We start from the raw sequence: 26300 nt of genomic DNA on the forward strand, positions 1-26300 counted from the left end.
GGAGAATGTATTATGGTTTCCACAAATATATGAAGTAGCACAACTGTTTTCAACATTGATAATAATACAAAATATTTACTGATTGGCATAGCATAGCACATAACACATAAGGATAACTACCCAAATAAATAATGGTCTAAATATACTGATTCTTTTTTAAAGGGGTCATGAACTGAGAAATCTAAATTCCCTTGATCTTTTGACATATAAGAGGTCATTGTACTATAAAAACAACCTGTAAGTTTCAGAACTCAAAACTTCCCCGCATGTCTAAAAACAGCTTTTATTGAAGCCAGTCTGCCAAAATGACATGGCGCTCAGATCAGGCGGGTCAAAACAGGAAATTAAATAGCCTATTACTTCTAAATTATGATGATTAGGGCTGCACTATTAATCAAATGTGATGAATTGCGAATGTCATGCACATTTTGTCAGTAAAGATTAGGCCATTTAACTTCTCATGAAAGACTTGCTCAGGTGCAGCTTGGTGTTTGTATGAACAAGTGTGCTTCTGGCTTCGACGTGGGGGGTTCAAACACTCGCTGGCTGTCCCAACTCTGCATTTTTTGACCACTTAACCACGTAGAAGCTAGGGTATGCTTTCTTTGAATTGCTGCCAGCATACAACCAGCTTCCTGCTAAATATAGTAAAACAGCCCACTTTTAAGATAAAGAGCGACTTTGTGGATGAAAATCTGTCTTTAAAACCACAATTTCTTCATTTTTGTTTGAAAACTGTCGAGATACAAGACATGCAAGGTCACATGCAATCCCTCATGCAAATTAGCACTACAGAAACGCCCCCGTTACATTCATCCAAACAAAACAAGCCTCTGTCTGTCTGCCTCTATCTGTGATGTGACACCTGTCACAGCTGCATTTTTTTTTAGGCTCTAGAGGTGAAATGTTCATGTGGCGGCGAATGAAAGGTGATATACCAGACTATATAAAGACTATAAATCACCAGGATCCCAGTAATAAGACTTAGAAGGCTTTTACAATTACAATTTCCACACCATGTATTCAGAGGATGGGATGGGCTCCTGCAAGGAATTTTTCGGACCATTTTGAATTGTCTAAATTACTTGTTTGCAATAGATGAGATGAAAGGCTATAAAAAGGTGTGGGTCTCTGCAGACTAGACTGACAAATGTTAAGTTATTGGTGATTTACATCACCGAATCTAAACAAAATCCTGAAAGTGGCAAATAAATTTTTGGATTTTTCATTGGATTGACTGAGGAGCTAGTTAACAGACTACCTGTATGTTTGAATGTAATAATTTCACAATCTTTTATAGAATTTTTCAGTGGGGTGCATTTTACTGCTGTGTGTGGTTTAAAGCTCTTAAAAGCTTTTAAAACTGCAGTGAGAGAGGCTTATTTCCAATCTCACTAGTAAAACATCAGTACTGATCCAAAATGTCCTTATTTACGCTCCCCCAATTCTTCCAAACCAATTATTCACCAATCCAAAAAATAAATTAAAATGTTTATATTTGATAAACTATTGCAGGTACAAACTTAACAGTGCCTTAAAGTTTTTAAGCTAAAATATGTGATTTCGCTCTTGTGATTCATGCAGAAACTTTGCATTCAGGTGGCTGAGGGAATTAAAAAAATAATGAAATAAAAAATAAAATACAATTAATGTGAAAACAACACTTTTAGCACTTATTAAGATAAACTACGCATACGAAGGAATCTGTGTAGCTGCGTTGCACTTCCAAATGCAGAGAAAAGGTGCAGTTTAGCCTTGGAGTGTCCAATGCAGAAAGTTTAAATTAAATGATTTCTATAAGCTAAAGAATACAAGGTATGGGGTGCTCCGATCACAATCGGCCGATCGTTAATGCGCATCTCGTCAGTAAAGCCGGTTCTCTAATCAGCGGTTAATTCCATCAGGTGCGTGATTTCACATAAAGCAGCTATTACTACACAGAGCCGTTGTTAACTGAGAAGATGCGCCAAAAAACGCTGAAAATGAAGTGGATTTGCGCATCTTCTCTATTAACAACGGCTCTGTGTAGTAACAGCTGCTCTATGTGAAATCACGCACCTGATGGAATTAACGGCTGATTAGATAACCGGCTTTACTGACGAGATGCGCATAACGATCGGCTGATCTTGATCGGAGCACCCCTAATACAAGGTTTACTGAATCAATGCATTACTTATAATATTATTAATATTCTGGCATAGCTTCAGCAAGGCTTAATAATATGTTTAATAATATGTTTTCATTTGGTTAATAATCAAAAATATATAATTGGCTCTGAAAACATTATTACAGCGAAAGCTTCATTTTACTTAAAAAAATTAATATTTTTATTGGGGGTTGGTTTTTTCCTATGAAGCACAAATGGGATTATCAAAAAGTGACTCCTGCTGTTTTCCATGCACAAAAAAGGAGGACGATCCCTGGCAGTCAAGTACAGCTGTAATTTAGTTTGGTTCATTATAACGTTTTACATTATACAATATCAGGATCTGAACTAATTTCCTCATGCATACTAGAAAATTACACCACTACAAATTGTGACTCACAGTGTTACAAAGAAGTGCCAAGACTGTTACTGATGCCTCCAGAAAAAAATGTGATGCCCCTTATTATAACCCAATTGTTCTGAGTGTCAAAAATGTAAAGGAACATAAAGCCTTGAATTACAAAAATGACTGACTAGGCTTTGTTGATGAGAAATTTGTGTTGTAAGTCAGTTTAACTGGTATATGGAAATGCAGCTACTCAAGAACTGTGCCAGAATGTCCTGAGGCTGTGAACAATGGTACCATTAAAAAGCTTTTGCACTAAACATAGTGGCTTTGTCTCCGATGTATCACCACAATCTTTAAACAAACAATATACAGGAGACACATGCACTTGTTAAAAAGGTTTGTGGTTTGAAAAAAATCTAGCTGTGTGTCAGTCTTACAGATTTAACAAACAAAGTGCATCTTACCACCAAGTCCCAGTTGTTGAGTTCTAGAAGTGTGATTGCCTCAGCAATGTTGTCGATTCCGGTACATGCCTGAAATAAAAAAAGAACAAACTGATTTTAATATTTGCATTTAAGTCCTCTTTTTATATTGAAAGAATGAAATAACAGAACGTCCAAAAATACATTTTTGAGAACAAATGTTCACTTCTAATATATTATGCACTAAATATTATATATAAAAGATTTTAAATTATATAAGAGATGATTTTTGTAAACCTTTAAGTTTATAGTCACAATAAAACAGTGAACATGAGCAACCTTCAATTTGTGAAATATTTCTAATTGCCACATATGTCAGATCTCTTTCTTCTTGTATTAAATAAACAGTTTGCAAATCAAAACATAGTCAATATTCGTAAACTGACTCATATAAGCAACCTTCAATTTTGGTGCATGCCATCTCAAACTATTTGTAATTGCTACATATTTCAAATCTATTTCTGCTCCTACTAAATAAACAGTTTGCCAATCAAAACATTTTGGCAATACGTGTAAAACTGACTCATTTAAAATCCCAAAGCAAACCAACTGAAAAACAAGAATGTAACAGCTGATGGCAGAGTAGAAACCGTGCAGAGTCATCTGACAGCTTCTGGCCATTACAGGGTCATGAAAAGACAGGTCAGGCTTCAGATGACAGTCTAGTAATGTTTTCTAGTCGCAAATAAGCAGACGACACCAAAATGATGTATTTTAAGATGTCTATTGTTAACTTTGTCTGGTCGTGTGCTTTTAATATTTCATTTTTGCTGAATAATTCAAACAAAGCCACTGACAGCTGATCGTCTCGAGACATGTCAACAAAAAGAAGTCACTACACATCCGTTGCTCTGAGTAGGCACAAAAACGGGTCTGATCTACACGTCCAGATCTTATAAAATCACAGATTATCAGTATTTATGTGAGGAAACCCACCTGAAAGTCGGCCAGGATCATTTCTCTGTCCATGTTGCTGTCGGAGGCCATTGCAGTGAGAGGCTACCGACTCATGTAAAAACCCCAAAAATATCAACCACCAATTTCAAAAAAGCAGCTCAGGACACGGCTTATCGGTTCACGGCAAGTAACCGAGTATAAATGCTGTTCTTCGGGGCTGTGTTGTCAGTGTTTGGGGGCTTTCAGTTTTTCTGTTATCGTCACTTTGCTGTTTTGGATCGGCATTCAAAGCAACAGAAACATCATCTTACGGCTGCCGTAAAGTAGTGCTGTGAACTGTCGCGCTCTTCACACGGTTGGAAAGAGCTGTGTATTTTTAAAGCAGCAGCAGGGCCGCGGTTGTATTTGAATAGACTGTTACACATGCGACTTGTTTGACTACATTATGACATGTTAAACCAACAAAAAAATAAAAAAGCCTTAAAAATATTTTAATAAAAATGGATATGGGCACCCTAGACAGTTCCAGTGCAATGATTGTTTTCTGTTGCAATTTTTCACAGTTCACTACCCAACTGCAACCCCACCAAAATTAGTTTTTTTTATTTAGTGATCATAAAGATATAACACTGCCAACCATGACGAGCAACTAAACGTTAGTGAGATTTCAGAAAAATCATAATATTACTAATGGGTACTCTGACTAAACATACTTTATGTCATGCTGAAAAAGCTTAAACCAGTTTAAATTGATTTGCTGGTCTTAGCTGGAACATGAAGGCCATATATGGTTTTATATGGGTTTAGAGCTATTTTCAGTGTGTCAGCATGAAAAAATAGCTTGTCAAATAGCAGAGTACCATCTTAGCCAGCTAAAACTAGGTAAAACCACATCATAATCCAGCAAGAGACTTTCATTGCAATTAAAGCTAATTTAAACTTTAACCTACAAATGTAAAGCTTTTAACATGGGAAAAATAAAACAAAAATCAGCCTTCACTGGTTTTTGCAGATATGCCAGCCCCACAATGCTGATTTCAGAGGGGTTTAGGGCAGCAGTGGGTCAGGCTGAGAGGCCTTGATTTTGGCCAGACTGAGACCAGCTTAAACCAGTGAACCAGAGACATCCATTGCAATTAAACTTACTTGAGCTTTTATAAACCTTGCCTCTATTCGTGCCTGCCTGGCTTGAAAAAAAAAAGAAAATAAAAATAAATAAACCAGCCTAAGCTGGTTTGCTAGTCTCACAACATTGACCACTAAAGATTGCCCAAAATTCTCTCAAACACAGCAAATCAGTATAGACATATAGCAGTGATATATTATATATTTGTGTGTTCTATGTAAATATATAAGCCATTGCTGTGCTATATGACTTTAATTCCAATGAATAAACGAACAGATGCGATGGTCAAATATCGCCAAACTGGCCATTTTCAGACAGATTGTACTTGTGGTGCGCTGCAGGGATTCATCTCGGCAGTTCACATGACTGAATTTAAACCTTGCACTGTTTCACAGCCTTTCATCCTACCAGTAATTTGAATAAATTTCACTTCAAACACACATTTATGGAGAGGGGAATTTTACACTGGTAATACCAACACTTCAAAGTCTTCACAACTCAAGGATGAAATGGCAGAACCTGTGAGAAAAAAGCAAGCAGAAAATGCGTCTCTCAGCCTCTCCCTAGCAACACTACCGTTGAGTCCCGCCTCACTCCGAGTCTGTTAAAAGTGGGCGGAAGTGTCGGCCCTTTATTTCAAAAAACGGAGTGATGTCAAATAACAGAAGCAGACTCGCTGACACAGTCAGCTGTCTTCCAACCAGCTTATTCAACGCCCATAACCCGGCCGAGGAGGATAACTCGATGCCCGAGACGTAGCCTAACCATTCTGCAGGTAGTGGATACAATGTTTCATTTGAAATGATCCATTATGACGTCGTCCATCATCGTCACAGTGCAACTGCACCTCCGTGCGCGAGGAATCACTACGACAGAACATTTTAGATACTCTCGCCTGCAGTTTGAAACGCTTGATCGTTGACTGAAAACATATTAAAGCTTATTTCCACGCGTGTCAGTTTGAAATACCGGGCTAGTGTCAGTTAACAATTTTGATAATCCTCCTGCAAGCAGTCTTTGAAGTGAACATCAAAGAAGATTCGCTTTTTACGTTTCATATTCAAAATGGGCGGGAAGCTTGCATAAAACTTACAACACATCCTTGCAAACCCACTGGATACAGAATAGAAATGTCCTCGCGGAATAACAGTCTTCTAACTCTATTTATGTTTCAGAGGTCGTTCGGAGGCTTGAAATGACAACATCTGCGCATCGCAGTTCTCCAGCCCATTGCACCTGCATAAAGTTAATATCAGAGGACTCATGAAAGGGACGTTTGGTTCTGAGATTCGAGCATTTTTTTAATGTGACTACTACAGATCTGTTTGAATGTGAGATCATATCTGGATCGAGACCACAGGAGAGCTGCATGCCACTCATGGGGAGGAACTTCGCGCATCGATCATAAAAAAGAGGATGTTTCTTTTCTTTTCCCTTTTTTCCCCCACATATAATTCTTGAACGTGTATGTATTTGATAAGAGATGGCATGGCATCCCTGTTTTCTCCGCTGGTTCCGATGGTTTCGATAGGACGATATTAATGTGGGTGGACCTTGGCGCATCTCCAACGGATATTTTTTTTTAGGGGGCCGCAGGATCGGACTATTTACTACAGCTTCGTAGTACTTTTTACATATAAACCAGCGGACTTTTTTACTCAAACACCAGAGATATTCCACCTCATTTGTCAGGATATAATGGCCGAGGACGCAGCTATAGATAGGCTGAGCACTGCAGCTGCGATTGGAGATCTTAAAGAAATTGAGCAGACACTGCAAAGCAACGTGAACGTTAATGAGAAGAACAAGTACGGCAGGACACCATTGCAGGTTAGACTCACATATCCACGAACAACATTCATATATAAACAAGATGTTTATAATGCATATAGTCCATCAGCATCAAAAAAACATTTTGTCCTTTTCTTTCTTGCACCCACTAGCAGTGGCCTGGTTGATTTACCTCTAACTAAACCTGTGGTTTTTAAAAAAGTTTACCTGCGAACCAACAAGTACGCACCTGTTACTAATGATCTACATTTTATTGCCAACAAATTAGCGTCACTCGTTCTCTGATACATAAAGAACTTGTTGTAGAAACTGAAAAGTGTTTTATTACCCCAAAGTCAGCTCAGAAGCTAAATGAAATCTGATATTATAATTTTTGGCAGCCTTTTACACTCAAAAAAGGATAATTCATATAACGGTTTATTTGTTTTTAGATTTTTTACAACATAAGTGTAACAACAAAGTTAAAATGTATTACTTATGATCATGAATTTTCCATTCTAAGGCCCGAAAATGCATTATTTCCTATTATGGGGTATGATACATTTCTAGAATTTAATCAAATAAATTAACTAAAATCGTATAAACCTCGAGAGACTGTTTTTTGCTTTTTAAATTGTTATGTCAATTATGCATAATATATTCTGCTTATCAGAAGGCCGTCTGTTCTTACACCAAGCTCAATATAGCTGTTTAATTTCGGACAGTCTGAAATATTCTAATATTACTCATGTGTTCGTGTCATATTCACACAACATGTTCTCTAGACTTCAGAATGAGTGATAATCTGAAAACTGGGTAATCCCCATTCTTGAAGTTAGTAGCCGTAGCATATGGCAATTTCTGATAATCCAAATGTGGTATAGGCTATATATATTGTTGGTACATTATACATAAAATATTCTTGATTTTTTGTTTTAACAACATTACAATTTTAGGTTAAAATTATATGAATGAATAAGGAAAAGTGTATATTTTAGGTGCTGTGACTGGTCACTCTTTTTAGGTTTTGACCGTTTTATCACCTTTTACCTTCCCTTAAATCAATTAAATGTGCGATGTGACTAATTAATTAATAAAAAAGTATATTCCATGTGTTCTCTAAATTAATATGAGTTTAAAAAAAACGCATGCATAATATTTATCCGAGAATGAGCTGTTTAAAATGAAGCCATACAAAAAAATCCTGTGATAGACTGGTGAACTTCCTCATAAACACGATTCACGAAGTTTGATGGGGGGGGGGGTTTCATGAGCATGTCGATTAAGTCTATTCCATCAATTCCTAACTTAAAACCTATTATCACAGAGGTCAGAGTCATCATTTAGGAGGTCGTCATGTGCTTAAAACTATAGATTACACCACAAACCTTTTCTTTTTTAAGTCACAGGTTTTTATGTTTACATGATAAAGTATCTTCTAAAAATAATAAGGTACACATTCTAAGATATACAGTGTATAGATAGATAGATAGATAGATAGATAGATAGATAGATAGATAGATAGATAGATAGATATCCCTTATGCATTCATGTAGATTTTACTCTATTGGGATAATAATAATAATAATAATAATAGTAATAATAATGTAGCCTACTCATGAGGTTTAATTAAGATGCACTAATTTCACTTAAAGTGATTAATGTAATTAATCCATGTAACAATATTATGAAGCACCTTAACACATTGTCTTTGGGTTGTATCTCAGGTGATGAAACTTGGCTGCCCGTGCATAGCGGAGGCGCTGCTTCGAGCAGGCGCCGACCCAAATGCGCGCGATCCCATCCTACGATTGACCGTCAGTCACGACGCCGCGCGAGACGGGTATCTGGACACTCTACGGGTGCTCGCGCAGAATGGTGCTGATGTCAATCTCCCTGACAACGACGGCAACCTGCCTCTGCATCTGGCGGCGCGGGAGGGGCACCTGGATGTCGTGCAGTATCTCGTGTCTGACTGCAGCACGCCGCCTTTTCTGCCTAACGCGAAAGGTTACACGCCTCGTGACCTGGCTTTCATGCACGAAAAACACAGAACTGTGGAGTGGTTAGAGAACATTGTGCCTTCACAAGCCAGCTAGAGATGATGACTATGGGCCTGTGTGTTTTGTTCTGTAACAGAGGTAGCAAACAAATGCTGAATGAGCGTTTTATTGCATTGCAGTCCATTCAGTCAACTACCTCTTATTGCATTGTAAAATATTGGGCTCAGGGGCTTTTTTGTTGTTGTTGTTGTTGTTGTTGTGAAGAACAATTAACATTTCAGTTGACCTTGCATCTATTTTACATTTCCCCTAATTTCAAACTGGCTTAATTGATTTTTAATTTTTATGAGATATTTTTCAGGTCATCTAAGTCTCCATTCTTTTATTTGTATAGATCATTTCTTTCACTAACTCTCATGCAGGTTACACATTTCCTACATGTTTTGATTTATAACAAGAAAAAAAGATAACCTAAAATAACTGTTGTGCTCGAAGAAACCTATCTCTTTTTTATTGAAGTAATTGCACTATAATGGTCAAAATTCAACTTTAACCCCTGACTGCTCTGTTTTTGTTGTGTTTTATGACATTGAACTTGCACATTTGCTTGTCATTTATGGCTTTTAACTTTTGAATTACTGTGAAAGATTGTATTGTGTCGCATTGAAAATATTAAAACCTTGCAAAATAACCAAAGACAGCTGTTAAACGGTTTCGATATGTGTTCATGATGATGTGTGTTTAACTCTGGCCTCGCGTCACTGAAATACGGGTATAGGCCTATAAAACATTTATGAGACTGTATTAGAAACATGAAATATAATTGGCTGGGCATTGATAACTATTGTTTGATGTTGTCAAATGTTTCAAAAAGGAAAATAAAACGCTGTGACGCTCGCGGTGGCAGTTGTATATTTTACTGAATTATTTACATACCAAGTCGTCCACCGTTCCCTTTGTAAACAGACAGAGTCTTACAGTCGACAACAATCAGATTTAGCTTTCATTGTAGTGGAAAAGCGAAAATAAATTAATATAGCCTAATCTCTATTGTTTTAAAATTCATTTCACGAGAATAAGCAACATTTTACTCACCTTTCAAATATTGCAGTATAGTCAAAGACGCCACACTTGGGCTACTAAGTTTCTGTCCAGATTATGATAAACATGTTTTCAATTTCTTAAATAAAAGTCATGTAACTGATCGGAGATTTTTATTTTTATTAATTGTTTTTGTAAATAAATAAATAATGTAGATTTTAGATATATGACCTACACATACAGGCTGAATGAACGTTCTAATGTAAAAATAATAAATAAATAAAATCTTAATATTTAACACTTATTCTGGCATAAGTAACTTTTTTTTTAAGGTTTTTACCTTTTCATGACAAGGCACGCCTTATTTAGGTCAAACTGAGTATAGGCCTAAACCTACATCATTCTACATCAAAAATAAAAATAAAAGCTTTGTAAATTTATGTACACTCACATTCAAGTTACAAGGACTGTATTTTAGTACCTCTATATATTTATTGTCATTAAATCAATTTTTTATAAAAATGTATAGGCTACACGTTTTTTTGCTCATAAATGTATTAAACAATGAATTCAAAGATTACATATCTAGGGACTTGGAACATGTGTTTAAACTAAATTATAAAAATATGATTTTCATAACCTCCAACATCCTTGTTTGTTACTGACCCATATCGAAACAGCGACAGAAACGCATGCACAATGAAATCGAAATATGTGCTTTCTCTCGCAGCAATCTAGAACAAATATTTTGACGTGTGGTGTGTGGCAGACATTCATTTCAAAACCAGGCTACAAACAGGAGCGAGTGGACACGTTTCAACCACGAATTCGCATGGAACTAATAATGTGCCATATTTGCTCGGATAGAATACGCAATGGGCTTTTATTTTAGAGTTCGTGCGTCGTGGGTGCATGGATTGTTGCAGAATATAAAGCCAGACGATGAATAATAAAATGGTGACTCTCTGAGGGTTTTCATGGTCGAGCAGCAGCAGAAGTCCGTTAGATCGGTGGGAGGAAACAGTCCTGTGCGCAGCGCCAATATTTTCAAATTTAGGCGCTTTCGGTGTAAAACCGCTCAAGATTCTCTCCAAACCTACTCTGAGAGAGAAGACGACACTTATAGGGTGTTTGGCGTTTCAAAACGCAGTTTTTTGTTTATGGAGATGCCATGCAGTGGTCTTCCTGGTTGCGCGGCTGCGTAAAATCTTCTAGAAACGCACGATGCTTGATCAAGCTTTATCCTTCAAATTATAAAATACATTCATGACAATTATTCAGCTATCGGCACGGGTTTATATTGACTGTCAAGGAGAAAAAAGGTAAATAAAACTAAATGTGCAAACACATGTTTGGGCATATATATGGTCAGTATAATTCATGCATAGTTTACAATTAAAAAGAAAGCTTTTTATGTCATTTGGGAGAACTGTGTGTGGTTAAGTCAAAACAATAACATTATCAATATGTTGAATGAACAGCATTATAGTGTGAAATCGAAAGTCAAAGATGACACAATGGAAAAAAAGACTTTGCTAAAGGTTTTGATAGTTTTCAGTGCTTAAAAAATAGGAAGCAAAGATTAAGACCCTGTATTGTTAATAATTTCGAGACAGACTATATTGTATAAGCATATATTGTCTCTATATATTTGCATACACCCTGAACTGGAAAAAAATGGTAGCCTAAAAATGGTGTCATTAATTTATACCATCAAAACTCAAACTTTTGGGGTAAATCAGGTAGATATAGCTCATTAAGGTAACAATTGCAGGTCATAACTTTTTACAGTGTGGCTACAGTGCTACCTTAGGATAGACTGTGATGTATTGTTCATAGATTGTAGCATATGTGAGTGTAGAGGTCTTCACATCTGACCCTTCAGGAGAGTTTGATCGAGCTGACAGTTAACAGTTATATGCGAACAGCTACTTATGTCATCTCATGTGGGTTTACAAAATGGACCAATGCAAAGAGTGACCAATGCAAAATATCATATTTTTATACATGAGAACATTGTAAGAGAGGCCTTTTTATTATTTTAATACTAGTAAAAATGTATTGCATAAGGGTTAATTCTTATGAATGTTGGAGTTCCTTTTTGCTCATTCAGTAATTTTATTTTAAACATATAATTGGTCACATGGAAAAACATACAGAACAATATAATTTATATAAAAGAAAAATGTGAAAAACAAAATGTGTATAATGTATTCATTCATTCATTTATATTTTATTTTAAGTCACCCTGCTACAAGATCAGGTCCATTTTAACCAAATGGAGACGAAGGAGCATCATGTGGCAGACCTTTCATCTGCATTTCACAAACTGTTTGCCCAGGCCTGTGTCTGATTGTTTTTCCAGTGTCTGTTTAATTGCTCAACTGCAGTATTTTGTTTTGTCCCAGTGAGGTCACTGAGTGTCAAAATCTTTCATGTTAGAAAAATGATCGTTAGTCCTTGTATTGATTCAGAATGGGTTTATTTGTGTGCATACATCTATTTATGTCATGTTTTACTTAAGAATAACAAAATATTTCAAGTGTGCATAGGATAATTGCTTATTTAAGCCACTGTTTTTAAATTCAATATTAAAAAATAAAAACACTGTAAAAAAAAAAGTGGCAACCTGGAATTATTCCCTTAAAGAGCTATTTGTACCTGATTTAACCCATAAAAATTAAAAAAAAGTTTTTTGGTATAAATAGTTGATGTCATTTTAGATAGTAGTAGCATTATATTAGTAGTAATATAAATATATGGCCAACCTATCTTGCTTTATGTTTGAAATTGAATGCAGGATGCTGAATAAAACACCCGTTGCATTACAGCTAAAGTGTCATTGATTTTGTGGCCAACATAACAAGTTTGCTGCTTTGTAATTTATGAGCGTTACAAGTGCTTGTCAGCAGCTGCCATGGTGGAGTGCCACTTGAAAACTTTGTTTTCCCCCGTGGTTGTGTGCCACTGGCCAGTTCAACAGGGGCACATTTATCAGACTTTTGGGAAAAAACGCTGTGCATTTTACTTTCCATTTTCAAGGTCATTTGTAGTCGCAGTGACTGACAGCACAGACGTCAATTCAAGTGCAGCTTCCTTCCACTTTCTGCAAGCACTGGGGGTTGAGTCACAAATACACAAAATATGATGAGCAGATTTTTCAGATAGATAGATAGATAGATAGATAGATAGATAGATAGATAGATAGATAGATAGATAGATAGATAGATAGATAGATAGATAGATAGATAGATAGATAGATAAAATGGAAATGTGATTATCACTGCTGAAAGTAAGATGAATTAAAAGAATAAAAATAACAAAATGTGGAGCCTCTGGACTGACAGAAAGATTTGACAAGTTGCTGAAAATGATCAGCCCAGATTATCTGATGTATCCTTGTCATGTTGTGATAGTAATGGAGCTGCCTGCTTAACCATGTCTAGCAATGCTGATAGATGACATACCAGTGGCCTACTTTACTCCTGTTCACAAAGTATTTCTAAACGCACCTTTTTATTGTGCCTATCAGGAGTTACACCTGAAACTAATTTGTTGAAAGAAATACTTAATGAGGTTTTCTCTTACTGGCAGTTTACTGGGTGTCTATGCAAACTATATTACTGTATGGCAGATATTAAACAAATATTTATTTGCATATATTATGTGTATGTAAATATATAGAAGAGGAATTTCAGGGACTTTCAGGTCAAGTCAGGTTGCCACATGTATAGTTATTATGCATTATGTATTATGTCAATGTCAATAATTAAAATGCTTTTTGAAAATCTTTTTATTTCCATTTTTTTTTTTACAAATAAATATAATTATATGACACAAGTTATTTTATTTATTAATAATTTTAAATGTTTTTCATGTTCGTTTACACGCTGCTGAAAAGCCATTACTACAAAAAGACATATTGTGGAAGTATTTAATTTTCAATATTTAGATTTAAATGTAATTTTTTTTTTTTCAATAAAAGATATTCTCCTCAAATCAATGTCAGTGCAAAGCAGCATCATGCTGTGACAACTTACCCCATGTGTAGTAGTGTGAGTTAATGTGTTTAATGACTTTTTTTCCCACTTGGAAACAAGTGTGTGTTCAGTGTTTTTTTTTTTTTTTTTTTTTTTTTTTTTGCAGCCCAGACTTTAAGGTATGTAGTAGCACAGAAAGCGAAAATAATCCTACATTGAGACATATTCACTGGGAGAAAAAAAGTGACAACCACCAAAGTCCACCTTTCCCTGTATGCATTTGTCAGTGCAGGAAATATTTATAAAATTTTTACACATGTACACATACATTTTTTTTTCAAGTATGTTGGCTATTATTAATGAAACATCTCATACAAAATACACTTGAGAAATGCATACACCAATAACAAGATGAATGGCACTGGATTAAAATATAATACACAATAAGAAAACAAGCTCTGATTTGTGATTAACAGCATGACCACAATATTAGCTCATCCAGTGATGGTCATCCCAATTTAAAAAAAAAAGGCAAGTGCAGTTTTAAAACTAAGTGAAAATGGCTAAAAATCTTTGTATGTTTGTTTTTGAAAGAGAAAAAATAAAATGCGAAAAAAAGTGAAAATGGCTGGACATGGCCTACTAAGTGACTCAGCAGTTCATGTGCGCAACAGTAATACGCGCCCTCTAGTGACGCACAAATGTTATTGCAGTATAAACAGTAACGTTTTTACGAGGTTTTCAGCGCGCTACGCAACGCATTACGTAGGCTACTGACGTAATTTAACAAAGAAAAGTAAAAGTGTAAAAAGGGTAACGATTTGACTCCAGATTACTTTAATTTACATTAATCATGGATGTACAGTGAGTGGGGAGAATAAACATGTGAACCATTAGAAAATATCTGAATTGCTTCTTTCCTAAATCAAAAACATCCACAATCACAGACGAACAATAATTGTTTGGTGTATTCAGTAAAAATATAAAAAGTGCTACGGTTTTATTAGTTTATTCAAACAGAGTCTTGTCTATTATTGTGATTTTAATTAATTCAAGACCACATTTAAGAAATAATAAATATAGAAATCCAATTTGTTTCTAACTTTCATTTAAGTATTATATGTTTTTCAATTAAATTTACAATAAGAATTACCTTGCATTACAGAAAATCATTTTAATATTAAAAACTGGTATTCAAACAAAACAATAAAGGCACAGACAATTACATAGCATAAATTCTATTTATTATTTAGTACATAGAAGAAGCATAATTTCATATATACATACATTTATATATATATATTCACCGACAGACAAACGGGACACTCTCACAGCATTACACACACGTGCCACATACAAACAGATCACAGGTTATGTCCATGAGCTCCCAGCACATCATGGTGTATCTATTTCTGTATGGCATTGCATTGATGACATGTCTTCTCAGGAACAAAAAGTGTCTGTGAGCAAAGTTTTTTATGTCCAAATGCCCATTTATCATCATCATCATCATCATTCTGTCCTCCCGATGCTGGTGTAGAGCCCCTGTCAGCCCAAGACGTCCAGCCAAAAGCCTCCTGCTTGTCTGGTCTAAGGCAATACAGCTCCACGCTGTAAGCGGAGACAGGAAAAAAAAGAAAAGACAATCCTACAACTAAAAGTACTGTGCAAAACCAGGCCAATGAATTTTCTATGAAGAATATGTATCCCTCACCTTCATTAACTACACACTTACAGTCACTCTACACAAGGCATGAGTTCAAACACGAGGAAAAAATGAAAATCTTCACTTCAATAGCAGCCACTAACCACCAGAAAAAAATTTTTTTTCCCCATTTTGATTAATTAGGAGACAGATTTAATGCCAAAGGCGCATACCTACTACCACTTCTAAGTTTTAGCAATTACTTTCTCTTTTTATAAAATTTGAGTTAAGAAAAATAGAGGCTTGATTTCTATGCTCTCTTGTGCTTTCTTTTATAGACAGAGAGAGAGAGGGCTGGGCATAATTTCCCTAAGCATAAACCATCTTTCATTAAAAAAAAAAAAAAACATCAAACAGCTATACAAGCACATCTCCGCTTTGGGTGTGATCATAATGCCTGTGATCCTATACACACACAAAAAACCCCCCCCGGAAACTGCAAGAAGGGAAATACTCATATATTACTTATCCATGAGGAATCAAAAGAACGATTTCAAAGCTTATGAGTCCCTTATGATGTCCTACATACTTCTCTTAAAGTATCTGTTACTGAAAATGTAAAATTAAAGTAAATATATATCATTGCACTATTTACAATAAAGTTAACTAAACACACCAGTGCACCAGCGACGAAGGTAAAATTCTCATTATTGAGCAGTTTCACACACTCATACGTGTAGTTTCATGAGTCACTACGGCCTATATTGCATTAATCACTCCAGGCTGACCTCATAGCCACTTTCAGTGACTTCAGTATTTTTTGAGGGTAAATACATTTTTCGGTTGGGTTACTACACTGAACAGTACTGATGATTTTAAACAAAAAGAAGAAAAAATTAATTCACAAAGAAAAAATTAACAATGACCAGTCAGCATGACCAATATGTGAGATCAGCCATTATTGTGACCTGGTAATGCAAGAGGAAAAACTATGTAATGCTTATATATATATATATATATATTTCTTTTTTGTAATATTTTTTTTTTATTGCTGCACCAAATCCATTTAGACTTGGTGCTCACAAGTGATACAGAGCACACATTGGGCAGCTGAAGTGTTCATGGAGTAGTTTAAAACAACCAAACAAACATACAAACTCAAAAGCTAACATATGGTTAAACAAAATATTGCGTGATGATTTCTGGTGTGCACATATGCACGTGTGTGTATAAAGTTGGCCTTAAATCTTTGAGCCAAAGTGCAAAATTCATGAGACTTTTTTCTTTCTTCTTTTTTTTTTTTTGCATGTGTATGTGCAATGCCATTTGTTTTGCTCCACTGCAGCTTCAACAGAAATGAAACGAGCCCTTTATGGAAACCGACATGGAGAAAGAAAGAATTAAATACAGACTGAATGTTAAAGATGCAAGTCCTCCAGTATGTTTCTCGAAGGTTCGTCTCCTTCCAGTGTAAGTGTTGCTACAGTGGAAAAGTGGGACCGGCTTGTAGGTGTCGTCAATGAGAGACAAAGGAATCGAATGATAAAGTTTTCAGGGTGCAAAAGGGCTCCTGCAGATTTCCCTGTCCAGCAGGACAATGCAGGAGAGGTTGAATTATCAATGTAGCCTCCTTTATCCCATGATGCCACAGGCACACCATCCCACACCAAAGTCAAGCGGACAGTTAGTCTCTTTATGCAAAGGGCCGTGTGAGGACAGGACTCAAGGGTTGTGTGTGTACGGCAGGGATCAGTGCAGGCAGTAGTCAGTTAGTTTCGTAGGACGAGAGCAAGGCAGCATCTACAGGCTCCATACAGGAGGGACACGTGAAGGACCTCATCAGCCAGTCATCTATGCAGTCCAGGTGGTAGATGTGCATACAGGGCAGGAACCGGATGGGGTCTCCATACACAAAGTCCATCATGCAGATCACACACCTGTGTGGAGAGAGAACGTGTTAACACGCACCACAATAAGCTTGGCAACACAGGGCACAACGTTTCCATAGACTGCTGACAGGCATAATGCATAATTTAAAAGTTGGTCACGCCTGCCGGATGTTGAATCGGAAATTGAATTAGAATGCCAGGAAGAATAATTTACTGAACTGCAATTCAAAAATAATTCAATAGTCACACAACAGAATGGTCAGGAACAGACACAGGTTTACATGCTTCTATCTCTTTTACTTCTAATAATTACTAATAATTTGGTTTATTTAGATGCAGAATATATTTATGACCACATCAAATTTCATAATTGCTGAAGGGCACAGGTAAATATGAAATTTATTATAAAGGGTTTATGTGAAGATTGTTTTAAGTTCACTTAAATTGGAAGTTGCTATTTTTTAGAGTCTAATAAATGTTCAAACATATAGCTCTCAATTATACTGTAATACTGAATGCATATAGTCATTGGTTAAATATTAGGGGGTAATATTATATAATATTAAATGTAATATTATATAATTTCATAGAGACGTGGATGCCTTTAAAGAAATATACATAAAAAAACACTATTTATGTTGTTTGTACATTAATTTGAAAATTGAACGTGAAATTATTGCAATATAAAAGTATATTTAAAAACTTTAAGATTAAGGTGAGATTAATCGTGATCAATTTAAGAAATTAAAAGTTCGATTATTAGTCAATACTTTTTTTTTTGATTGACAGCACTCATTTTATAATGTAACTTATTCCTGCCAATTATTGCCAATGTTGAAAATGGTTGGCCCGTTTAATATTTTTGTGGAAACCGTGATACATCTTTCCAGGATTCTTTGATGAATATGAAGTTCAAAAGAACAGCATTTATTTAAAATTGAAATATTTTGCAACATTTGTAAATGCATTTTACTTCTGAACAGTTTGTTGCATCCTTGTTGAAACTTGCTGATTATAATTTAATTCCATAAGGCAATGCATTATAAATGTAGGCCTAATGCAGTTAAACATTTAAATAATCTTGTAATTTAACCATAGTCATAGTAATAGCAGATTTCTGCTTAACCTGATTCTTAACCTGTGTATCTGTCCGTTTGCTTAGTTACATGAAAGCTATCGAAGGCATCATCTAAGAGCACCATTTTTTCCCAAATCTAGCTCAAAAAACTCTTTCACTATAAATATACACATGGCATATTTATAGTGAAAGGAAAGGACTTTAAGTTTTTGAGCTAGATTGGGGAAAACAAATGATGCCTTCAACACCTTTCATATAACTAAGAAACAAACAGTATCATCACTTACTCTCTAATCTTCTTCTCAGTGCCGTCACTGCCTGGATCGTAGACCCCTTTGGGAAGATGCTGGATGAGGCCGATCCTTTGAGCGATCCGCACCTGCTCCTCTTCGGTCAGCTGGGTTGCCAGCCGGGCCTGGCTGGGAGTGGGGTGATACACAGGCACATGGATCTGCTCCTGAAAACACACATACTTATAGTATAAGAACATATAACAATAGTGAATATTCATCAATCAGGGTTGGAACCTTTAATCACTTCTATGCCACTGAATGTAATGCAGTCACATATGACCAAGCTTATCCAGAATTGACTACACAGCTAAATATTGCTTAATACAGTAATGAGTAAGCATCTTAATATTTGAGGCACGTGCATCTAAAGCTCCACTAGGGGGCAATCTCTCCCTTTTTGCTCCATTTTGATTTGAAAAGCCCAAATGGGACCATATTGAGTCCAAAGGGTGCTTATGAAGGGAGGGAGGTGGACAATAGCTCCCATTGAGACAGACGCCTGCTCAGCATTCACTAATGAAAGCTGTTTGGGAGACTGTGAGCATGTTTAAGCTCTGTGTGCAATGCATTCTGCTAAAACCTGAAATAAGGTCATTAGAACAAGTAGATGTCACAGTAGTGTTCATAGCAAATGAGAATCAAAATATAAGCATTTATTAGAACTTCATGAAAAGGAAAACTTGTATAAAACACAGTAAAATCAGTTCAGGTGTCAATGATTGTACCCCGGAATTCAGATCATGTCTCCCTTTCCCTAACATAAATTAGTCTTGTAAATGATTGTTGAGTTGTGGATGATGGTGCTGATGTTTATTGGACTTGAGGTTTCACACTCTGAGAGCTTGCAGTCTTGGAAAGAAAAAAAAAAATCAGCACTGCTTAATCTCAGAACAGCCACACACGGCCAAATCTACAGATATTGCTCCACAGATAATCATACTTGACAGATATTTATTACTTCCTTACATTATAAACCTCTAACCCACATTCATATACGCACGCAACCCCGATAACGATGAATCAGAAGTAGGACAAGTTTCCACACAGGGGAGTAAAGCCCATAGGCAGGAGTGAGACATGTTCTGTAGAAACCAGGCCGGAGGACTCGAGAGGTGCTGCTGGGAAAAGCAACCATGGCGTAGTGCAGTTCTGTTTTCAGATCAGATTAAAGGTGAGCTCGAAGATCAGGTTCAGCGCTCACTTGAGAATTAGGTTACGCAACAGCCATATTGAATACAATCACATGACGGACACATCAGACAGGTTACACTACCTATTTAAACGCACACTGGGCTAAAGACACAACCAACAGAAAAACATCTGTGAGGCACGTACACACTCATAATGCAGTGGTCAGCACTCTGTGGTCCAGCAAATAAAGGTGTGTGTGTGTGTGTGTGTGTTTAGCTGGAAGTAAAATCGAAACATGATAGTTCTGACAGCTCTTGCGTTTCACTTTATGGAAAGCTAATAAAGGTGGAGTCGCTGCCCAGTCAGTCAGTGACTTCACAGGCAGCATTTATGTATGAAGGTACATCTTAAAGGTAATGTCTATCATTTTTATGGCGCTAGAATTACCAAACCTATCTAAACCCTCGTCCCATCTGCTACTGGCTGAAAAATAGATGTTGGGCTGGTTGGCGTGTTCAAACAAACAAAAAGTTTTTATATGATATATATAAAATATATATAATATAATACATAATATATTGCCCTTTTGAGCCGATCACTAGTTTTAAACAAACAAAACTAAATTTTCACACAACAAAATATATATTATAAAATATTAAATATGTAGAACAGGCTTATCAAAAAAGCCAAATTTTGAAATGTAGATATGACAAAATACATAACATAACATCTAATGTACTGTATAATAGTTTATAATAATATGTAACATAAAAAAAATGAAAAACAAGATTTAGTCTGACTTAACAGACTGATATAACCAAGCAAATATTTAAACACTATAATGCTTTCTAATAAATCATAGAGAATCATCAATTTAAAAAAAGGTCACATCAGTGTTTTGTAAACACTATTTTTGACACCAAGTATTAACTATTTTCTAAGTATTAAATATTAAGTATTAAGTACATAGCTCACATTTACTAGTTTTACTTTCCCCAAACTATAATGCCAGACTAAAATGTGTGAAATCGAGTGCAACATTTTGAAATATAATAGGCAACCTTTCACTGCATCTAAATGTTGTACGACTTTTTAGCTCGCATGCTCCTGTGATTTATTAAAGGACATACTGATGTGCAAAACATTACTGTTCTCAGGAAAAGTAATTAGAACACTGTAATTTGTTTAATACCCAACTCTGATCACGGTATTACAATATCGTGAAAGCCCTACATATCGAACCACATAGATGGATCGTTACACCCTACAATTTGTTGTAAATATAGCAGTAAAACAAACCCTTACCTTGTTAATAAATAAACAACACTGACAAGAAAAGCATCACATTCAAACACATTTGTGGATTGTGGGGTATTATAAGCAGTGAGGTACACATCTAATGTATACCATCTTTAAACATTTACCAGACAAAGGAATCCTAGTAGACAGTATGTTACAAAGACCAATTTATTTGGAGAGATCATATTTCAGGCATCAAGAGCACAGAGCTCCAGACTGTTAAACTGCTCAGCATCAGACACTCCAATGGACCAACACCAGGAGAGCAAGAGAGAATGATTTGATTGGCTCAAACAAAGAAACACACAGTCCGATACAAACAGATGAAGCGTGAAAAAAAAAAAAAGCGAGCTGGCGAGCGGGGAATTTTGTTTGGTCTGCTAGGCTTTGGGTGCTAAACAAAGCATGTCGTCCAGTATCCGGCCCTCACTCATTACTGGAGCAGACAAACCGTCCAGCGGTCCATTTTCTGCTCTCTTTCTCAGACTCTGTTCCAGTAAAGACTGAAAGCACCACTCCCTCTCTGGACTTAACAAAAACAATCTCTAAACCTTCATCACACTGTATGCTTCAACTGCCTCAGAATCCAAAGAGATAATAAAACTGAACTATAAACCAGTAAAACAACTGTTATTCCTGATAAAACTGTCATCTAATGACTTAATCTTTTCCAGAAATCGAATCAATGTCAATGCTGATTGTGCTTTCACAACAAACATAGGAATGAAGTCATCTGTGCTTCACATTCCTGTAGGTGTACCTCACTGGATTAGCCCAAAATGAGGCTACAGGCTAGCATGACTCAGCCAGACACTCAACCGCCCTACACAGTGGACAGAGACTACAGACAGTATGAGGAGGAGCTTTAGCATCTCCAACACTGCTGCTACTTTTAACATCAGCTTCCCAGGCTACTCATATACTAACAAGACAAAGAGTCTCACTGTACTGAAGCTGGTAAAGAGGCATATATCTTCAAATGCATAACTAACAAAGGATATACTGTATTTCTGCAATCAGTGATATTTACCTGGCATTTTAATTAAAGCGGTGGTTCTGTGTTTTTTCTAGGATTGATTGTGTTTATGGGGAGCAGTCTAACATTTATTAATGCTTCGTTTAAAAAAAACAAAAAACATTATTTTTCACCTAATTTACCTTTATTCCACACCGCTCTGTCCCTACTCTCTGAGAAACACACTGATTGTTTCCTTCTATTATGAAGCCCCTACTTCAGAAATAGGCGGTGGCCTTTGATTGGTTAGCTAGCCCAGTGTGTTGTGATTGGCTAAACCGCCTCTGGTGTGCCTCTAAACGTTCCACCCCTCACCTCAGTGGCATGTGCTCCGAATTGTGTTGTAAACAACGGTGTCTATAATTTTGGTTATCAGTTTGAGCCCGACTGAGAATCAGAGGATATTATTGAAGAGGATCGTGCAAGCGCGGCTTTTAATGGTAGGACTAGGTTTTTTGTTGTCTCATAATTTTAGATACACTGTTATTTGTAAATGCCACTGATTATGTTAGCTTTTAATATACATTTTCATTCTGATTAAAACTTTAATACAGTACGGCAACTGCACACGCGTCCATGTTGGAGAGAGAGAGACAGAGAGAGAGAGAGAGATGCAGAGCGTGTGTAGAGCAGGGGGATGCGAGGAATAGTAACTTGTGAATCCATTAGAAGACAGAATCAAGACTCATATATGAATAGATTTTACGTGGACGTCTAGTTTTCTCTTCCTCTTCTCTAAAGCAGCAAAGCATGGCCTCGCCCCTTTGCTGCCTTTTCCCAAGGGAGGAGTTTATCAGGGTTTGTGATGTCACGAACCCAGGAAGTAACTTCTTGTAGCCCCTACCAGACGGTTTTGTAGGTATTTAACTGCCAGAATAAAAAAATAAAAAAATAATAAATTATATATATATATATACACACACACACACACACACACACACATATACATACATTATATATATATATGTTTGCATTGAACTTTCAGCTTCATAACTTTGCAGACATTGTTTACATTGACAACATTACACACTCAAACCTCATTCCGACTGTCAGCCCAAATCTGATTTTGTGCATATCTGGATGGAATCTGATTTGAATAACTGACTGTCCACATAGTTAATTGGAACTGTTGGTGGTCTTAAGTTTTACAGAATATGCCGGTGTGTTGTTATGCTAACGCTAAAATAACAGGAATACATATGTTATCTTACAACATGACAACATGTTGCCGTCGCGCTGGATTATTATCATTATGGATTTCATCTTATGGGGCAGCGGTGAAAAACACAGGAAGCTGGAATGCTTTCTTCCGTGCAGCAGTCTCCACTAACTTCAAAACTCAAAGAGATGCGTACCCTAGCAGTACATTGTTTTTTTCCGCCTGACTTGCAGTTCGCAACAACACAAGCTTGTTTCTGTAAAGACAGTCATTATGTTTCCTACAAAAACCTATGACATTTTTATGGGGCGTGAAAACCTGAAAAAGCTAGGCTAAATCAGATACGACCGGTCAGACTGAAACAGATTTCCAGGAATGCGATTTTAATAGGATTCCAGACCACATATGAATGTAGCTCGAAACGGATTTGCAAAAAATCCGATTTCATGTAGTTCGTTGCCATTCATACTATTTAAATATGATACAATTTAAATCAGATTTGCACAAAAATTGGATTTGGGCTGACAGTCTGAACAAGGACGAACTAATGTTAAACAAGTGAAATCGCAATGAACCAGCCCTTTAAGGTGACAGCATTAAATGTGAACAATTTACACCAGGTCCATCTAACAAAAAAAAAAAACTACTTTGTTTATTTTTTATCAGAAAACAATGCGACATATCATTGGATTAAGCATTTTTCAGTAAAGCTGTTTTGAAATAACCTGTAGTGTGAAAAGTGCTATAATTTATTCCTATGAATTGAGGAATTTGATGGAAAACCAGATTCACATGATTCTTTGATTAATAGAAAGTTTCAAAAGAACAGCATTTTAATAAAAAAAAAAAAAAGCATTGTAAATGTCTTTACCATCACATTTGATAAATTGAATGTGCAGCCGCAGATTAGAAGTATTAATTTCTTTTAAAAAAAAGTTACTGACCCCGTAACTTCTGCTCATTCTTAATAATAAGAATAAATCATAAATTTTCTAACTTTTTTTTTTTAAAATACAGTCTGAATTTAAACTTTCAAAAGTATATGCAAATAAATCGACAGTATTTTTCTGCGACTGCTCTGCAATCAACACTCTTTCTTTTTCTGTCTCCCACACACTTTGTTCTCATTTTCTTAGTGAGAGGACTGAGGAGGTGGATGCCTCTCTAAGCGCAGGAAGGTTAAACAAACAACTGTTTAAGTGCTGCTCAAGTCAGTGGTGCAGAAACGGTCTGTACCAGCTCAGCACAAAATCAGGTCTCCATTACCAAACACTAATACACTCTACATGTACATGTGTGTATAATGGCTCCTAAGCAGGGTGACACCAAAATGACAGACAAACTGTTTAGAGAGTACTCACGCACAGTTTCAGCACAATTTGGTTACATGGAGAACATTTGTTTAAAACTACTTGTTTATACAGTTCACTCGCTACATGTAACGGGTATGGAAATTAATGTTCATTTCATTTATAGAATTACACAAAAACTGTTCAAAATGTATACCTGAATATGTATGTCTGTGTGTGCACTTTCCCCTTTAAATTTCTGACGGAAGAATTGATTTTAATTTCCTGTCTTTGCGCCTCCTCTTCCCTTTCTGCGCTGTCTGTGCATGGGAGAGGTGGGTTTCTAATTGGCTCTGATCAATCTAATTTCATCTTTGCTTTAAAAATCACTTTTATACTTTAAAACTCTATTTAAATCATATATAATATTATTTTACATTCATATTTGATTATTTCTGCATTTTCACTTAATTTAATCCATTTTCTGTGAATCGATGCACTTGAAGCATGTGCTAATTGTGTTGCACTTGACCTCCATTTAACAGAAAAGACAAGGGCGAAAAACACACTGTAAAAGACTTGTGTTATGTTTAACAGGTATGTTGTTTTGTCACTTGTTTAATTTTGTATGAAAATTGTATACAATTTCCTCTTCCCTTTCTGCGCTGTCTGTGCATGGGAGAGAAAAGACAAGGGCGAAAAACACACTGTAAAAGACTTGTGTTATGTTTAACAGTAAATGAAGAACCGACAACTGATGTCCGACTGGTTACTGAGAAAAAAAACACAACGCAGATTACACCGGTCACACGTGGTGCCCGTGACCATTTCGGATCTTCAGATCAGCGCTTCGCAGATCGCCGTGGTTGCATGACGGCTCGCCGGCTTCGCCGATCTTCTCTCCCGGTCTTCTTCATCGCCATCGCTCGCAGCGGCTCCGTGCTCGCGGATAAAGAGCGCACCTGTGTGAGATGAACAGCGTTTGACATCTCGTCTTAAAGGAACGGTAACTTAAAGAGTTTCATCCACGACTTTCCTCTCCGGGAATCTTTTTTTTTTCTTCTTCGTTGATGTGTGTTAATCGAGAGAGACTGTGATAAGGACCTCGTGGTGATTCATTGACATTCGAGCATCGTATCCTTTATCTGAAAATATAATTATTGTCAGTTGATGCGTTTTAAATGTGGAACTCTGTCTGACGGACTCAAGAGTAAGAATATATTTTACATCCATCAAGAAAAGTCTATCTTTACTCTTTGAACTGTGTTCATACTGACAATTAACTGCATTGATTTCTGATTTCCAGGATCTTGTATGAAAAATTGGTTTTGCTGTTTAAAGCATATTAATTTTTTTTTTTGTAATTTAGTGCTTTCATTTTGATTCGAGGCATGTTTGAGGATATTGATAAGGAAGATTTCAGCCCTGCTAAACAATCTAATTTAACTTTTCCTATGGGCAGGGGTGGTGGGCCTGAAATTTATCACAACAGGAGGATGTCTGAAGTTACATCTCGTTATTATGGGAGAGGGAGAGCGTTGGCTAATGTGGGTCTGGATTATATGCACACAGTTGATTCTGCAATCGGCGCTTCTGTAGGCCCAACAGCTAGCTCCACCCCAATTACACGCTCAGATACTGAACGTGTAATTTCTTCAGAGGAATTAGGAAGCATAATTTCAGATTTGGCTCACAAAATAGGGGAAAG

General features: G+C 36.3%; 3 protein-coding genes and 1 long non-coding RNA gene across 4 annotated transcripts in view; 2 read left to right on the plus strand and 2 right to left on the minus strand.

The window, feature by feature from the left end:
- Nucleotides 1–4205, minus strand: part of LOC113069318 (FAS-associated factor 1-like) — a 70091-nt gene extending 65886 nt beyond the window's left edge. Inside the window, exons 1-2 of the mRNA XM_026242321.1 lie at nucleotides 3914–4205; nucleotides 2960–3028 (exon numbers count right to left, since the gene is read on the minus strand). Coding sequence (XP_026098106.1) covers nucleotides 2960–3028; nucleotides 3914–3964 — 120 coding nt within the window. The 5' untranslated portion in view covers nucleotides 3965–4205. The remainder of the gene's footprint in view (nucleotides 1–2959; nucleotides 3029–3913) is intronic.
- A 1396-nt stretch (nucleotides 4206–5601) lies between these two features.
- Nucleotides 5602–9480, plus strand: LOC113069319 (cyclin-dependent kinase 4 inhibitor C-like). The gene is made up of 3 exons (XM_026242322.1): nucleotides 5602–5775; nucleotides 6176–6830; nucleotides 8498–9480. The coding sequence occupies exons 2-3, from the start codon at nucleotides 6699–6701 to the stop codon at nucleotides 8867–8869; spliced, it is 504 nt and encodes a 167-aa protein (XP_026098107.1). The 5' UTR covers nucleotides 5602–5775; nucleotides 6176–6698; the 3' UTR covers nucleotides 8870–9480.
- Nucleotides 9481–15021: 5541 nt separating this feature from the next.
- On the minus strand, nucleotides 15022–18911 carry LOC113069320 (RING finger protein 11-like). Its single transcript, XM_026242323.1, has 2 exons — nucleotides 18694–18911; nucleotides 15022–17376 (listed from the first exon to the last, which is right to left on the minus strand). Exons 1-2 carry the CDS (start codon nucleotides 18894–18896, stop codon nucleotides 17205–17207), a joined length of 375 nt encoding a protein of 124 aa, XP_026098108.1. The 5' UTR covers nucleotides 18897–18911; the 3' UTR covers nucleotides 15022–17204.
- A 5299-nt stretch (nucleotides 18912–24210) lies between these two features.
- Nucleotides 24211–25344, plus strand: LOC113069321 (uncharacterized). The gene is made up of 3 exons (XR_003279706.1): nucleotides 24211–24927; nucleotides 25138–25189; nucleotides 25329–25344. It is a non-coding gene; the product is annotated as an uncharacterized LOC113069321 (long non-coding RNA).
- Nucleotides 25345–26300: the final 956 nt, after the last annotated feature.

Source organism: Carassius auratus, unplaced genomic scaffold, assembly GCF_003368295.1.
Source record: "Carassius auratus strain Wakin unplaced genomic scaffold, ASM336829v1 scaf_tig00001343, whole genome shotgun sequence".
In the NCBI taxonomy this organism is placed as follows: Eukaryota; Metazoa; Chordata; class Actinopteri; order Cypriniformes; family Cyprinidae; genus Carassius; species Carassius auratus.

What these genes read in the sequence shown, in the direction of transcription:
- LOC113069319 (XM_026242322.1), top strand. Translation starts at nt 6,699, where the DNA reads ATGGCCGAGGACGCAGCTATAGATAGGCTGAGCACTGCAGCTGCGATT. An exon ending in ACGGCAGGACACCATTGCAG is followed by an intron (nt 6,831 to 8,497) that starts GTTAGACTCACA and finishes GTTGTATCTCAG; the next exon opens with GTGATGAAACTTGGCTGCCC.
- LOC113069320 (XM_026242323.1), bottom strand. Translation starts at nt 18,896, where the DNA reads ATGTTCTTATACTATAAGTATGTGTGTTTTCAGGAGCAGATCCATGTG. An exon ending in ACTGAGAAGAAGATTAGAGA is followed by an intron (nt 17,377 to 18,693) that starts GTAAGTGATGAT and finishes CTCTCCACACAG; the next exon opens with GTGTGTGATCTGCATGATGG.